The sequence below is a fragment of the Anser brachyrhynchus genome (genome assembly GCF_964034855.1).
Source record: "Anser brachyrhynchus genome assembly, chromosome: 6".
NCBI classification, from domain to species: Eukaryota; Metazoa; Chordata; class Aves; order Anseriformes; family Anatidae; genus Anser; species Anser brachyrhynchus.
In genome coordinates, this window is record NC_137700.1 from 19553506 (window position 1) to 19570507 (window position 17002).

Genomic DNA, 17002 nt, shown 5'->3' on the forward strand with positions numbered 1-17002 from the left:
AGATGTTTGAATTTGAAAACAACTCAGTGCATGACTTGTTGCTCTATTTGGGACCTGTGGCTGAATTTGAGAGTGAGGGACAGCAGCAGGGCTGCGTGGTGTTGTTAACTTACTGGTTATGTGTCCTTACCAGATCTGGTCTGAGAACTGCTATACCAGTAGGTAGCAACTTGTGAATACAATTGGTTGTACAACGGGTGGTTAGGCACTTAAACCGAGCCCTAAATAAGGAACTGAATGTGTTCCTGGTTAGGTCACAGGAACTGGAACGTTACCTGACGCAGCTGTTCAGATCCTTAGTGAAAGATCTGAACTGAGTGAAAATCATGAACTTGTGTTAGTTTGGTTTGCTTATGGCAAAGCCGGGCAAGGTCTTTGTGATCATTTGCTCTGATCTGAGCAACCTTTCTGAGAGCTCGTACGACTGAATAAATTTATTTGGGTTAAAGCATCATGTTTTAAAAATACCTCAAGGAACTTGAATTTGAGAATTCCCATGGATGAAAAGGACAACGAAATGCCTAACAAGGTGCCTAAACGATTTCTTCACTTTCTCTGTCCCTCTGCAAAAATGTGCACCATAATTGCAGCCCAGACTTCTCTGTCCTTCACTTAAAGTCATTGAGTCTTGTTATACTTTTGTCTGCTAGAACAAGGAGCCTTCTGTTGTTGGCTTTCTTTTCCACATAGACTTAGCAATAGTTTGTGGCCTTTCAATTTTCTTTTTCTTTGGTAAATTGTAGAAAGTGGACTCAAGGCTTTCACTTCAAGATACTTCAATCCTTTGTCGTTCACATGGTCCTCCAAGCCCCGTCCAGCATATAAATGTCTTGCTTGAATTGGGGATGCCAGGATCGGACACTCTGTTCCACTAGCAGGTGTAAAAGTGCCAAACACTGGGTATAAAATAATCTGTCTTCCTAATTACACTGTTGTTTATGCACTGGAGAACCTCACTAACCGTTCTGGCCATGAAGTTGCAACAGAAGTTTCTATAGTTACTGTGCAGTTGGTTGTTGACAACGGTCATGGCCTTCCTAAGGTCATTGCTTTCTAAGCTAAAACCTGCATTTTGTAAATACTGTCTGATGTCTTCGTTGTTGGATACACAGCTTCACTGGTATCTGTAGTGAAAGGTTTGCTTGCAGCCACCTTGCCAGTCAATTTAGGAAACATCATGTCTGATTTTTTCATTTTTTTGCTATTTTTCTATCAGTATTAAATTCACTTTTCTTACAGGTCATTGCTAAGAATGTTACACATGGCTGTGATCTGTTCCCTAGAGACCCCATTATGAGCACTCTGTGATGATTCCCCATTTACAGTTACGGGCCAGGCAGGACTTTGTTAATGTTACGGTGATGGCTTCATAAATGAGTAGACCACAGGAGACATTAGCTAGGATGGATAAATTCAAAGACCGAGTTTCTTTCATCTCTCCATTTGAGTTAAAGCACATTAGGGGAAGGTTATATTAGGGAATACATGTTGCTGCTGATCATATCATTTTTCTCCTGTGGGTTAATTGAGTGCTAGATTTTCCAGAGCTGTCTCTTTGAGTGTACCATTTCAATGTTGAAGATAAATGGTTGAATAAATCAAAACATCAGTAGAACAAACAAGTCAAGCAAGACACTAGTTTATATTGGTTTCTGTAGCAGAAAAGGTACTGTTACAGTTTTTCTTTCTTTCTGTAACACATCCACTTTGGGGTGCCTGTGTTAGGGGAATGGTATCCTGGGGTGCGTTAAAAGGAGTGTGGCCAGCAGGTCAAGGGAGGTGATCTTCTCCCTCTACTGTGCCCTGGTCAAGTCTCACCTGGAGTACTGTGTCCAGTTCTGGGCTCCCCGGTACAAAAAGACAGGGGTCTACTGGAAAGAGTCCAGCAGAGGGCCACAAAGATGGTATGGGGCCTGGAGCATGTGCCTATGAGGAAAGGCTGAGGGACCTGTGTCTGTTCAGCCTTTAGAAAAGAAGACTGAGGGGGAGGGATCTTATCAATGTTTATAAATACCTGAATTGTGGGTGACAAAGGGATATGGCCAACCTCTTTTAGATCAAGTTTGCCTCTTGTTTTTTTTTACTTCGCCCCAAACCGTTTTTCTGGAAGGAAATTCCTCTCAAGGCACTTGAACTCTGAGCTTAGCAGCTCTGTGCCAACCTGGGGGGCACGCGGGGCTGTAGCAGGGTCTGGCCTGATCCACAGCACTGCCGTGGAGAAGAGTTGCAGAGTGCAGGTGCTCCTTGCTCACCCACCCTTTTGCCATGTTGAACATTGTGACCCTGGAAGAACTGCTGTTCAGGTCATCCTGGCTTTGGCACAAGCGAGCAGGTGCAGCTGGTTTTTAATTTCTTGGGATCTTGAGAGCCACTTTATCAGTTGTTTATCTGGGCATCATCTGTTGTTACTGGTTCATGGCAGTAATTGCTTCTGGTTGTGTCCTTTGGTACAAAATGGGTTGTTACCACCTGTAGAGGCACAAAACGAAATATAAACCTGTGCTCTGGTCGCCATTGTACAGGAAATGTGGAAAAGTCTTCAGGGTCACCTTGGCATTGTATTTTGATTGTGAATTGGTGAAACCTTTGCGTTACTTTGGAGGCATCTCGTGTTGAAGAAAGAAAACTCAATATTACACGCAGCCTTTTGACTCGTGGGAATGATTCACTGTGATTGGCTTTTCATGTGTGCTTGGAAGCATTGCCTCATGGAGTGAATTTTGTGTGTGTGTATAATTAAAAAATACAAAAAAGATAGGATGTCTGGTTTGAGTTTAAGCAATTTAGTAATGGCTACATCAGACCATACTCCTATGGCTCCTCGTGTAATAGTACTAACTATTGTCGGGTCTAAGCTTGAGATTTGTTAGTGTTTTATGTCCCCAGCTAGAGCTGTGCTCCCCTTAATGAAGAAGAGAGGAAATTACTTTTATTGATCCAGTTTATTCTACCACTTTTCATTACACTTGTGTAAAAGCTTTAGAAATCAATCAGATTGGTCTTTCGTGCTCAGCTTCCATGAATTTTAAGACTGTTGCTTGGAAGTGTGGTATCCTTGCCTGTAGTTTGGAGTGCTTTGATTCAGGCCCGGAAGATAGATTGCTCCTAGGTCGTTCTGCTGCAAAGGCTTTGCTGAGCTATTGCTTTTGGTCTGCCAGGTTTAGATGGAGAAGAATCAAACGAGCTCTGCCCCTGCTACTATGTCTGTGCTTCTTTTTATGCTGGGAAACAGTAGCTTTACCTATTAAACGGAAAAGGCCACTGAAAAGTCTGGTAAAAGGAGGAAAAAGGTATCTTTTTTTTTAGGATCCATTGCAGTACAGTAACAAAAGAGAAAAAGCAATGTATTACTCAAAAAAGATAATTTGATTTTTTTTTTTTTTAGAAGAAAGATTTTAGGGTAACTTCTATTCCTTGTATGGAAAAATAAAATATGAAACAAATAGTGCAAGTGATATGATTCATCTGGTTCTTATTTTTTTCCTCATTGCATGTAGGCAGCTTCCAGTAATGTTAGTGGAAATTGTGATGTATGGGTGTGGGGAAGGAATTCGCAGGTGGCTTTGCGCTGTTTCACACGTCCCTGAACTAGAGATAATGAGGAAACAAGCAGTAGAACCAAAAACTTGAGCAAGGTCGAGATAAAGTAAATTGGCTCCAGTGTTAAAGATGAGCTATGGGCAGTGGCCAGTTGCTGGCTGGCTCAAGGCGCGTGTCTGAGGGTCTCTAACCAATTGTAAGACAGATTCGTGCACGTGGACAGCGTGTGGGGCTACGGGGAAAGTATATGTAGTAGTGAAAAAGGGCAATAAAGGTCTCCTGTTCAAGAGCCATCAGGAGTCCGTGTCTTGCATCCCTTCATATGGGGAATAATTTTATTAATAATTCCAATTTGCTGCTGAGATCACTGGGGTTTTATGTAGACACAACACTGCACCTATGTTCTTCTAAGGGGGAATGTACTGGGTATTTTCGAGCACTGATGCTTTTTGGTCAGATAAAAGTACTTCAGTGAGAAGCAGCATATTTGAGAGAGAAATATGATGGTGTTTTTGTGCTTTGAGCATTGTCAGTGGACTCTGTCAGATCCTCTCGTCTCTGACGATCATGATTGAACCTTCCTCTTTCCTTCCACCTCTCATTGCTCTCAGATTTCCAGACTTAGAGTTAATTTATTTCTTTATTTTTTTTATGTAGAGAGTGACACCCTTTATAAATGAAGGGAATACGAAACAGTGACACCCTCTATAAATGAAGGGAATACAAAAATGTGTGGTTGTGTTGAAAACCTGCAAATGCTGGGAGACGATTTTAATCCATTTGTTTCTATCTCTTCAACTTTCTAATCACTGAATTAAATAGCTTCTAATAGCAATTTTACGTAATCAAGACGTTTGGACTGATAGAGATCTTAAGTATACTTCTGTTGAAGAAAACCCAGGCATTTCATATCCTAGTTCCTTCTGAAGTTCAATTGAGACGAAGAAAGCTAGGTAATTGAAATACAGCTTTTGTACAGGCATAGAACTGTGGGTTTTTACTCTTTGGTGGTGGAGCCTTACAATATTTTCTGGTACAGTTGCAGAGGCCTGTTTAAAGCCTTTACCCCTGCTAACAATAGACTTGGTTATCCACTTTTGTGTTATTCACTTTTGTGGAACCCTTAGAAATTACTTCGTGATCCCCCCAGGTCTTTGGGTCATTGATGGAAAACCTCTAGGATCCAGAGGAGTTGAGGTTCACTGCCTTAGTCAGTACCTGTGTGTAATAAAAAAAAAAAAAAGGAAAAAAAAAAGGTATCTTTATTTCTTAATGGGATTTCTATAGGTTTGGCTTAGATATGTAGGTGCTGGATATATTTTTACATAGCATTTCCATGAGAGTTTGATGCATCAGGTAATGTTTAAGGCATGCTATGAATTCCCTGTTAGATTTTTCATCAATTAAGAGTCAGTTTTAAGGTGAATACTGGTTTCTAGATGGAGTTAGGTCCACATGCCTCCTTTTGCCTGGGGGTGGCTGGCAATATTGCCTTGATGGTTATGATTAATCGTAGATCTATTTTCCGTTTTTACTTCATTTCTCAGAGAACTCTATGCATTTTGGCTGTGGCTACTAAAACACGTTAAATTTAACTAAATATTTTAATTTGGGTGCTATTTTCAGCAAACTATTAAGATTTTCTGTGTATGGTTAATGTATGGTTAATTAACCAGATGCATCGCTTCTGTCTAATCTGAAAAGCAGTTCTGTTTTTTGTGCTAAGTAGGGCTTAAAGCTACAGAATATTTAAATAAGTCTTAGATACTACAATAAGATTAAGTACCAGTACTGTCCATTGTGACTGCAAATTTGATTTTTAAAAGAAAATGTAATATAAATAGAAATAAAATTTAATTAAGGTAATAAAACTTGGATTTCACTCTTTATTGCTGTCTCTGCCTGAGTTCTTGCCTTAAATTTATTTATTTTTTTTTAACTGCGTAACTCCTTACCTCATAGCCATAATACTGTCTTAAATGAAGCCTATATAAGTATCCTCTGCAGGACATGGTATTCTGACATTGATACATTCTTCATCTTCACAGATATTATGTGGCTGCAACAAACTAAATATTAAGAGTTCACTGTAAGAGTGCTAGTGATAGCTCAATTACAAGAGGGACTGTTCAGAAACCTGAAAGTTACCATCTAAACATACAAGCCAACCAAATGTTTACATGGTAACTTCCATATGAGCTGACAGAGTTGTTGGCTTGTTAGCCTTTTCACTTCAGCTTTTGTTGTTTCTGAAGGAGTTGGTGCAGCTAACCTGAAAACCAGCCATTCTTACACGCGTCCAACCAGGTGGTGCATCAGTTTAGTGGTGTAGCTGTGAAAGCATAATTATAAAGAGCATAATTATAAACTTTCTGAGGCACAAGCCATTAGATTTCAGTCCTGCTTTGAATTCAAGGGAGACTTTCATCTGCTTATGCAAATTCAGTTTAAAAAAAAAAAAAGGAATCCTTAGATTTGAGTCTAAATAGTGAAGTCCTTTATGTGTTAATTCATTTCTTTAGTTTGCCAACACTACCAAATGCACATGCTTTGTTCCTGCCAGCCTGATCTGGCGGGAAGTGTCCCTGCCTATGGCAGGGGGATTAAAACTGGATTATCTTTAAGGTCCCTTCCATCCCGAGCTGTTCTGTGATTCTCTGCATACCTCCCAACTTGAGGTAAGGCAATACTTGCTGTAAATATGAATAAGGTTTTTAGGCTGCAGGTCTTCTTTAAGACTTTTTTTTTCCCCCAACATCTGTGCCTGAGTTTAATTAAGATATTCCTTGTATCTGTCAAAGTAGGGTTTAATTGTTGTAAATCTTATGCTTATTTTTAATGTTTTCGAGCAGCTGTTACAACAATTTTTTTATTATTATTTCATAGGCAAATTTAGAAAACAAACCAGTAAATGGCCGCAGACCAGAACTCATGGAATGCAGTATATGTGGTCATGGTGAAAAATACAGGGTGAAAACAAACCAAACACAACCCTTTGAAAATGTACAGTCTAAGGAGAAAGAAAGAATGACAGGCTTAGAAGCAGAGAAGTGGGCACATAATGAGAAGCCATCCTTTGGTGTCCATGTCAACGGAGATATCCACGGAACTGTGACAGGCCATGAACACTTGAAAAATGCTGAAGGAGGTGAAAGAGCAGTCTCTCCCAGTCAGTTAGCTGAGCCAAAAAAATCATTTGCACAGACCATCAAAAATGGCATAAAAACTTTACATTATTCACCAACAGAAGCAGTTGCTTCACTGAAAAAAGCATCTGTAGAGGAAAGGGCAGATGTGACGAGCAACTCCCATGCCCCATGGACCAAGGCTACCAATCTGAATAACATAGTAAACACGCTGGCGACGGGCATTAGCTGTGTTCACCCAGACAAACACGGGAACCTTTTCATGAAAGAGGAAAACTGTGCTTGCAGTGTCCTCCAGAATTCTGACAAATCGGTGTTGCCCACTGGTTCCATTTTGGATCTACGAGAAAGCTCGTGCTGTCCTCTGCTGCTTGAACAGGGAGCACATGTACAGAAGGATGGCTTTAAAGTACCTAATGCAGAGACACAGCATGAGAACTCTTCACTCCAGCCAACTTTCTTGTCCCTGATTAAAAACAGAAATTTAACTGTAGAGCAGGTTGTAGCTATTGAAGCTTTAACACAGTTATCTGAAGCCCCTTTGGAAACAACTTCACCACCTAAAACTCAAAGTACTGAACATACAGAAGAAACAACTTCCAACTTGCTCCACAGTTATAAAAGGGATATTTCATCCTCCTTCACATCTTCTACATTAAAAGAAATCAAAGACACTTACTTGCAGAATGAACAACAGCTCTTGGCTCACTGTGCTCACTCACAGAAGCAGCTCCCTAATAAGGCTGTGTTATACAATGGCCAAAGTTCAATTTCTGAGTTGCATGATAAACCTGTCAATCTGGCTAGTGAGATGTATAAATTACAGTTATCCTCAAGAGATACCAAAACTTTATCTGATTTAACATGTAATGCAAAATCATTTTCAGGACACGCTACCAAGAAGAACTATGATCCAGTCACCCTTGTGCGGTATTGCAACGCTTCACATAATGTCCAACACGCAGGTAACAACTTGGATGCTCTTGGCCAGTTAGACCAAAAGCCAGTCTGTAATGATTTGAGCTTGGAAACGAGTTCTTTGATTAAAGAAGGAGGAATTCACAGCCAGGATGAAGAGGATGTAGCTACACAACTAACTCAACTCGCAGCATTAATTGAATCAAACCGGACAAATCCAGAGCAGAAGAATGACATAAAGGCGTCGCTACTTAACCTAATATCACATGAGAGGCAGCCAAAACATAACCAAGATCTGTTGCAGAGAAAGGAGTCTGTATTTTTTAGGCATAATTATAGTTCCTTACTGTTAAAGCAAAAACAATCATCAAATAAAAAAGGCAATGCTGTACCATGGAAACCAAGACACAAAAAAAAGCCTCAAGAAGCACGCTATCAGCAAATTAATCAAAACCAGCTAGAGTTGCTGTCATGCCAACATAGTGAGTTACAGGACATGTGGATATCATCAAAACTGCACAAGCTTGGTCAAACCGTGCCACAGGACTCCAGAATAGCTCCATCTGAAAAAAAATCTCCAAGAACCAAAGTACATAAAGCACTGAATCAAAATACTTTATCATCACAGGAAAAACCTCGGTTATTTCTCCCACAAACACAGATAAAATTCCATAGGTGCTTACCTGAGGTACCCCAGGAGAAAAAAAAAGACAGGTTGTTTGGCTCTGAAGTGATGAATGAGCAAATCAAAACTGCAGGCTCCGGTGACCCACTAGGCGTCGATCCGCTGAAAAATGATGTTGCATGTAACCAGTACGGTCATCTGCCCTCCCGTAATCTTCTGGCTGTTTCACAGCTGAAAACAGCATCCGCGTTGAACAGACCAAGTGAAAACATACAGATGTTTACAGAAAAATGCAATTCTCAGGTACAGCAAGCAGTGAATGTCAGCCAGGCACATCCTTTGCCTCAGACCTTTAATCAGTCTAACCTGAGAGCTAATGAAACGCGCAGCGAAGACAGAGCCTATGTTCCGCAGGGTGCCGCCGAACAAGGGGATGCAAAGGCGCAGGTGCTGCCTGGTCCCTGCAGTGGGGCTCCGGTGCCAGGTGCTGCGGAAGCTCTCAGGACGATGGAGTGTGCAGGTGAAATTACTGTTCTGACGTCAACGAGTTTGGGTGCTGACCACCCTCCGAGCACAGGGGACTCAGGGTGTTCTCCAGTAAAAAACACACTCAGCAGCTTTCTTGAATCACCTATGAAGTTTCTTGATACTCCTACGAAAAATCTAATAGATACGCCTACAAAAAAAGGACAATCTGAATTGCCAACTTGTGACTGTGTTGGTAAGTCCTTTGGCTAACTTCTGCCAGTACCTTTCGGACGGGTGTGTTTGTGTTGCTTCCTTTAATGCGAGGAAGTGTACTTGCCATTGAGCTGTTGAAAAAGGATCAGCATTTTGCCATTAGGGAATCAGAGAAAATTATTTTTTCCCTTTCTGTAACTTTAGCCTGGTGTTCCTCAGGCCTGCAAAGCCCAGCAAAATTTGGTGTTTTTGGCCTTGCAACTGACCAGTTTAAATTCTGCAGGGTTTAAATTCAAGTTGAGGGAAAGGAATTGTTTCACTTGTTTTGTCATTGCTGCCTTGAATGCCATGTAAATTTATCCGAGAATATCAGATCATGATTATTATGGTCTAGAGCTAGTTTCTGTTTGAGATGAGCTGGGCAAAAGATTCCCAATACATTTTCATTGTTGCCTGAATGCTGTTAGATGAGCAGCAGGGTGTAGTTGTGGGCTGTCTTGTTGCTGTCACTGATGCTCCTGAGGAGAGTTTGCCTTGAGGTGTCCTGTCAAAGGCTTCTGACGTGTCTCGTCTCAGAGATGAGAGGTGAGCTGGAGTTGAGGTGATAAAGCCAGATATGTAGTAGTTGGCAGTGTGGTGTGGGGTGTTGGATCAAACTCGGTCCTGAGAACTTTCCAAATACAGCTTGACTGATGGTGTTGGACATGCTGTGTTTCAGGCTATCAAAGCACCAGATGGGGAGGGGAAAAAAAATCACCTCAGAGACTTAAGGTTGTACACAGACAGACTTTTTTCATCGTTGCTTAAATGTTCTGAATCAACAAACTGCTGGTGAAGTGGCCTGGATTATGTGTTCTGATCTGTAGTATATGACTCAGTTGATACTTTTTGGTCTCATTTCTCCGTTGTCTAATATGAATTAATAATGTTTTCCTACTCACAAGGGCGTTGGGAAACTTAGTCAATGCGTGCCAGGTGCTGAAATGGAAAACTGCTGAAGAATGCAAAATATAATTATGATTTCTCTGTAATATCAAGAAAAAAAAATGTACTAGAAGGTTAATAGGAGAAAGCAAATATAAAATAATTTCTCTGAGGAGAAAAATCTGTCATGCTACTTATTCATTGCATTTCAGGGGCAGATTTTACATATTTAATTTGGAAGATGTTTCTGTAAACCATTTCTAAGCTTACTTATAGCAGTGTAAATAAAATTTGGATGTGCAAACTTAATTTTCTCAACCTGCTTACAGAGCAAATTATAGAGAAAGATGAAGGCCCGTATTACACCCACCTCGGGACAGGACCAAGTGTTGCTGCTGTGAGAGAAATAATGGAGAACAGGTAAGGAAATGTACAAAACGTACAAAACCCAATATTTTTGACTGTATAAACAGGAAACAAGAGCAACTAGGAGAAATCAGGTGCTATGTTTTGCTTTGTTTTTCTAAGATTTTGCTCTACTCATTTGTAAAGCCTTTTCCTGTTCATCTGTGCATGAGGTAAACTCTCACATTCCAGTTCCAAATTTGTGTGTCTTTTCTGAGCTCCTGCAGTTTTAGGGTTCAATTACACCAGGAGTGGTATGCTCTTAGGTGCTGTTGAACTCAGTAGGGATAACAAAGATTACCAGCTGGCAGGATTACGCTTCCTGGTGTCATGCATACAAACAACCTGCTGCAAGTTGGACAGAAAGGTCACTAGGATTTGCACGCAGATAACATTTTCTTTCCAAGTAATGTTTGGCAGAAGCTTACTCCTTTATGAGATATTTCAAAATGACTTTTGCAAGTAGGGTGTTGAATTTAAAAGTATTTTTTGACATCTTAAATATTTTGGTTTTCTTCTATTCTCAGTAAAGCAAGGAAAAAATAAAGTTGTTGTTCTTGTAGAAAGTGTTTACTGTTTTAAAGTGGTCTACGGAGGCTTTAGTTTTACTCATGAACTTTCTCAATGCAGGTATGGAGCAAAAGGAAGCGCTGTAAGAATAGAGGTAGTGGTTTATACAGGAAAGGAAGGAAAAAGCTCTCAGGGGTGTCCGATTGCCAAGTGGGTAAGTTTTTATGTTACAGCAGTAAGATTGTTTTGTGTGGCTTTTAAATATCAAATGATGTGTATAGTCTTTGAGCTTAAATATAATCTGGTCTTTAATGAAGGTCTGTTCTTCCATTTATCTACAAATCTGCCTGAATGATGAAGCTAAGGAAAACACTTCTTAAGCTGTGATGCTGTTTGCTGTGCTGTGGTTTGCATGAGTTAGAAAGAGAAGTGCTTAATAGAGCTGGCAGAGATGACCAAATCAAGGGTAAGAAATTCTTGACAGTGTCTGGAAGCTGGAGTGTCTAGTAAAGTAAGCTATTGGGAAGCTTGAAAGAAAAGAAGGGGTGATCGCTTGGGAGAGTTGGAAAACAATACAGTATTTTTTTTTTTTAAACTCTTCTTAATTTTATGAACATCTGAAGAAAAGAGCATGTGCTGGATAAGGAAATTCAGTTTCATATACCATGGAGTTTGTTCCTCTCTTTGAGGTGCTGAACTCCCTATTTGGAAATGTAAATGTTACGGTGATAGTGTCACCAAAGTCTTGTCTCACATTGCTTCATAGGAGCCAGGAAATGAGGTAACAGACAAGCTCCAGGAAAGAGCTTGGAAATAATTGATTGTCCTTAATCTTTGCTGAAACCACCAAGGGAGGTAAAAAGTAGACTGGAAATCTTGTAAACTAAGTTTTGGAAATAAAAAGAATTTGTTTGTTAAAATATATTTTTTTATTGTTGCTGTATTTAGGAGTTTCAGACTTAACTGAAAACCTGATGAAGTTAACTGCACAGTTGGTAGACTAGCATTGGTAACTACACGACAAAAATGATGATAGTACATAATGTACGTGAACGGTACTGCATGTATATTTATTGCTTACATGTTTGGAACAGTCCGAATGTGGTTTTCATACTCAGCACATAAGCTATTATTCAGAAAGGACTCCCATATGTGCGTGTTGCTTCAGATAATACATAATAACAAATAAGCATCCAAGAAATAGAGATGGTCAAACGAATTTCAGAAACAGCTGACCCAAAAAGAATGGAATTATTTTTCTTAGCATTTCAGCTAAACAAAAACCTTACATTTTAACACAGCTAAAAATCTTATCTTAGAAAAAGTTGTGAGCCTTTGAAAGGAAGAAGAGATTTAAAGCTAACTCTTAAAATTGATTTTTCTGTTGCCAGTATCAACATGCTGCCTTTTATATAAAACAGAAATGATAGGTTTTATTGTGTGTCTGCGTGGCCATAGGTGTCCAACACGTGTGTACAATATGACAGCCAGGAAGCACTCAGCTGCATATAGAAAAGGCTCCGTAAAGGTACAGTGGACCTGCTGTTCAATTAGACTGTCACATTGCTATATGTAAAGTGTTTACAAGAGTAAGCTTTAATGTTAATTTAACTAAATTCCAAACTTGTTTTGTGCAATGGTGGCTTTCTGTGTGTAAGCTCAGACAAAAAGAGGGTGAATGCTTTTCCAAGTCTGCTGTTACTGTGTGACTGCTTAATACAAGAGAGGGAAGGAAATCACCGAAGTCGTCATCTTTGTACAGGATGCTTCATCTTGTATAAAATTTGCCTTTTTTTTGGTTGGTATTCTTAATGTGTGAGTTAACTTCTCATTGACAATACTAATTTTAATCCTTAAAACAGCATATTTGGCTTTTGGCTCTGACCAAAGAAGCGTAATTGTGAAATTTGTTTGAAAGCATATGGAAAAAGTTTGCTGTGCTCTCTGATAATTGCAGTCACAAGGTTCTGTCAGCTGCACAGAGACTTTCACTTATTCATGTACACTGTACGTTGGGACAGACTCATTCCTGCTTTGCAGATGGACAAGCTATTGCCCTTAGGGCTCTTGAGAAACTTGCTGGCAAGAGCACCACGATGGAGCTCTGCTGAAGCAAATGTGAGGAGAAAAAAAATGAATGTATCTATTGATAATATTTAGCTATTTTCCCCAATTAATTTCCCTATTTCCACGAGTTAAATTTGTCCTTTACCAGTTCCTTAGATACATTTTAGGATCAAAGGAGGCTTTGTAAAATACTTGGGTCCATACAGTCTTCTGTTAATGACTGTTTCATAGTACTGATGTCCTCCAAAATTGTTTTTACTTAAGTTGCTCCAAACATGTGCATGTTGTTTTAAACACTTACTGAGAAAGGCTCCTTTTCCCTAAACAAGCTGACATTTTCTCCTTATTTTTTTGGGTGCTATAAACTTGGAAAATCTGTGTAGGTGTTAATTGCATGATTAGAAAATAACCATTCTGTGATGCATGCTGGAGTACACGTACTCTTCTTTCCTTTTTTGTTTGGATTACTTTGACATTTTTGTTTTGTCCAAGTTCTTCATGTTTCTGTGTAATGAGTTAAAGAAAAAGAAAAAAAGAAAAGCTTTGCAGTACTTGAATTGCCAGTATGTCTTCCTGGGTTAGCCCATTCATATAATCATGTTGCAGTGCATCCCCCATAAGCAGCCAGTGATCAGTGATTCATATCAGTCCTATTGTTTCATCAGTGCTTTGTTTGATGTGGTCTCTTTTTTTCTGTTCTCAGTATGTCTGATGGGAAATAAAGATTACCTCACATCATTTAAGTGAAATGGTTTATAAACCTGTTATCTGTAAGTAGCCTCACTCATGGCATAATCCTGCTGCGCTGAAATCAAAGATGATGTCGCTGACCTCAGAGGGCAGCTTCAGGTCTTAACGTTTCTGGATTACACCGATTTCCTTTGGGTTCCTTCTCCTGGTTTCTGTGGATGTTGGCTTGGATCAGCTAAGCTATCATTGCTGTCTGTCTTCATTCAGAGATGCAATGTAATTTCTAAGGCTCCAGCTCTGAATAAAGACAGGAGATAAGAACTGATAAGAACAGTCAGGTTGGGGCAGAGGTCCTTCTTGCTGATATCCTGTCTCCAGCGCTGCCTGATAGCAGAAAGGTGTAAGAGCAGGGCAGTGGGGCCCCAGAAGACTCACTCACTTTCCAGTAATTCCTAGCTCTGAGGTTCCCTAGGATGGAGGCAGTGTCTTTGTGCTCAGTTGTCTTTCATAAAAATGTTGCCTTTATTCCTCCGTTTCCTTCCTCTTCTTTTACGCTTGGTATTAAACTGGTAAGCAAAATGTTTTCAGCCATGTGCTCTATTTCCAGTATTTCCTAGCAGTTGCTTTTCCTTTTTAACTCCATCGCAGAGCAGTGATTTGGCATTTTCTTAGAGCTTTCTATCATTATGCCAGATTCTCATTTCTGCATGGTAATGGCCAACCTGCAGTCAGTCCCTCTCTGTCTCAAAACGGAATAGTTTTATCCACGTGCATTAAGTATGCACACTACGGCGAATTTTATCTGCCGCTTTTACTGCCCACTCAGCAGTACGAACTTCTCCTTCATTTGTTTGCAGATTGTGCTTGTCTTCACTCCTCTGAATTACTTGCTGTCATCCACAACTGTTGTCATCCTTTTATTTACCCTTGACAAACATGCTGGAGAGCACAGGCTTGAACACAGTTCTACAGAGCTCCCATCAGAGACATACCAGCCTTTGTCTTCTCACCAGTTATTCCTGGGTGGTCTTTCCCTTTGTCCCAAGACACATTGGTGTTTGTTTTTTTAAGGGACCTTACTGAGTGGCTTAGAAGGACCTGCAGTGTGACCGAGCTGTGACTTCTCTTCACAAACATTTGACTTCACCCTGTGCATCACGGTTATCTGTGTGATCACTACTTCTGTCCTTCAGAGCTACAAATGTGCCCTGCACAGATACTGGGCCAACGTTATCATTAAATTGCCAGATTTCTCCTAGGCCCATTTTACAAGCTGCCGTACTCTTAGTTATCTTCATGCCTTCTGGTACTGGTGTATTATAAACCAGAACAGTGCCTATCAGATGTAACAGTTTGGTTGTTCATCCTTGAGTTTCCGGGGTGGATGTTACCTGATCGTGGCAAATTGTTACTGTCTTTGGGGAGGAGAGTGAGTGATGTTTTTCAATGGTTCCTGTTGTCCTATAACCACTTTTTGGGGGGCTTTACCTTGATAAGGTACACAGCTGAGGTTTTTTCTCCAAAGAAGTGTTCTGAAGTGGGAATCTTCCCAAATACCTTTTTGTGAACACAGAAGAAGCAGTTTTTGCATCTCTGGCCTTATTTTCTCTAAGCGCTTTGTTATTTTTCCCCTGGATGATCTGTGGACCCTTCAGATTCTGATATCCTATTGGCAGCCCTAATTGTTGAAAAATTTAGTATTATGGAATTTTTATGCCTTTGTCAAACTCTTTCACTTTTGTTTTGTACTTTCTACCTCTTGGGATTTTATGTTTATAGCTTGACGGAGCTTTATGATCTTTTAGTGTTGGTCATAGATCGGTAGGTTGTATAAATATTAAAAAAAACAGGAAGCAGATAAAAAAGAAGCACATATAAATACTTTTACAATATAAATATATTTAAGTGACAGTCTTCTTTTAAAGACCTGGATTTAATATTAGCCACTGAAATTCATCAAGTTTTCAAAAAGTAATACTTAGATAATTCACTGTTATAACCGAGACTTTATAGATCATTGACCTGTTAGGAATTTGTGCCTCAATGCTAAAAACTACAGTTTGTTGAGTGCTGAATGAGTTTTGGTAACAAATATTTCTTCTGCAGATGCGAGATGATTATTTTTTCCAGTTTGCTAGCTTTGCTTGAGAAAGTGATGGGAAATAGAAAAAGCAAGAAAAGTGAGAAGTTACTCCAACTTCTAGGGTATATACATGTAAGTTAGTGCTAGAAGAGATGTGTAATTTATTAAAGAAAAGGAGGTGACAAACGAGCATGGCACTGTGCTTTGGGGTAGGTGATCATTACCAACCAACCAGAGGACTGCTCTACCAGGAGGTCAAGCACCCGTGAGCAGACTCCCAGATGCTTATGTCCCTGTCCGCTGCTTGGCAGTGGGAGGGGCAGGTCTGGCACAGCACGGCCCAGCTGGCTGCGGGGTGGAGAATGGCAGGGTGGACACAGCCATTGACCACAGCTCTCGGGCTGCTGCCATCTAGCCAGTCTGGATGATGATCTCCATAGAAGTCTGGAAGGAAGTGAATTTTGGCACACAGTGGGGTGGTTGGCTGGGGTTTTAGTCATGTTTTTGGGCACCATTATGTTAGAGCAGGACTTTGTTGCCATCTGTCAACACACATTGAAGTTAGTGCCTCCATACCTATGGTACCCCTTACACGTACTGTTTTAGTGTTTGCAGGAACACTTATCCGTTAAACATAGAGGAGATTATTTTGGATGAAAAATGTTTGTAATACCCAAAGTCAAGCTGTTCTCTAAGTGGTACAATGCTTTGAGGTTCAAAATGATTAGAAATTTTTACATGGCTTCTGAAGGAAACAGAGGTATTCTCATTTCTTTAATATCAAACTCAACTATTAGAGTAAATATCAAACAAAAAAGCCACGTTAAGATAAAGAAAATTAAGTATTATGAAAGACTAAACATTTAAGTTGCTGTTATCACCACATCAGAACAAATAGCAATATCTGAACAAACAGGGGGTGTAGGTTCTCGTTTGTCATCCGTATCATGTGAAGCACTGTTTACCATTGATGTGATGTAACAGAAGGGGAAGTTTGTGAGACTGCAGAGGGTAAGAGGGCACTGGGAGTTGAGACGTGAATTTTGGCCTCATTTCTGCAGCACTGGCTATGTGGTTATAGAAAAACAGCATCTGTATTGCTGTTTACTCATTTCTAAGTGTACAGTACTGCTTCTAGTAGCAATTTGGAAGTGGTGTTGGCTGATAATTCTTGTGAAACACTTCAGTGATATTTCTGTAAAATTAGATAAGTAACTTAATAGCTATAGCTTTATTGATGGTGACTGTTCTGTTTTAACTTACCTGATGTAGTCTGCTAGTACTATTGAGAAGAGAGAAGTTATGGAAGTGGAATTGATTTGCATTTTAATATCTCTTAGACGTACTGAAAATAAAAGGATATATCACTTTGCAGTGAGAAAAAAGTCTGATGTCATTTATTGTGCCTGTATA

General features: G+C 39.9%; 1 protein-coding gene across 6 annotated transcripts in view; it reads left to right on the plus strand.

The window, feature by feature from the left end:
• Positions 1–17002, plus strand: part of TET1 (tet methylcytosine dioxygenase 1) — a 77268-nt gene that overhangs the window by 23608 nt on the left and 36658 nt on the right. For all 6 annotated transcript variants that reach the window (XR_013952703.1, XM_080597436.1, XM_080597437.1 and 3 more), the window contains 3 exons: positions 6427–8950; positions 10164–10254; positions 10870–10963. Coding sequence is in view for 5 of the 6 variants with exons in the window: in XM_080597436.1 (XP_080453562.1) it covers positions 6427–8950; positions 10164–10254; positions 10870–10963 (2709 nt within the window). In the remaining variant the exon portion in view is untranslated. The remainder of the gene's footprint in view (positions 1–6426; positions 8951–10163; positions 10255–10869; positions 10964–17002) is intronic.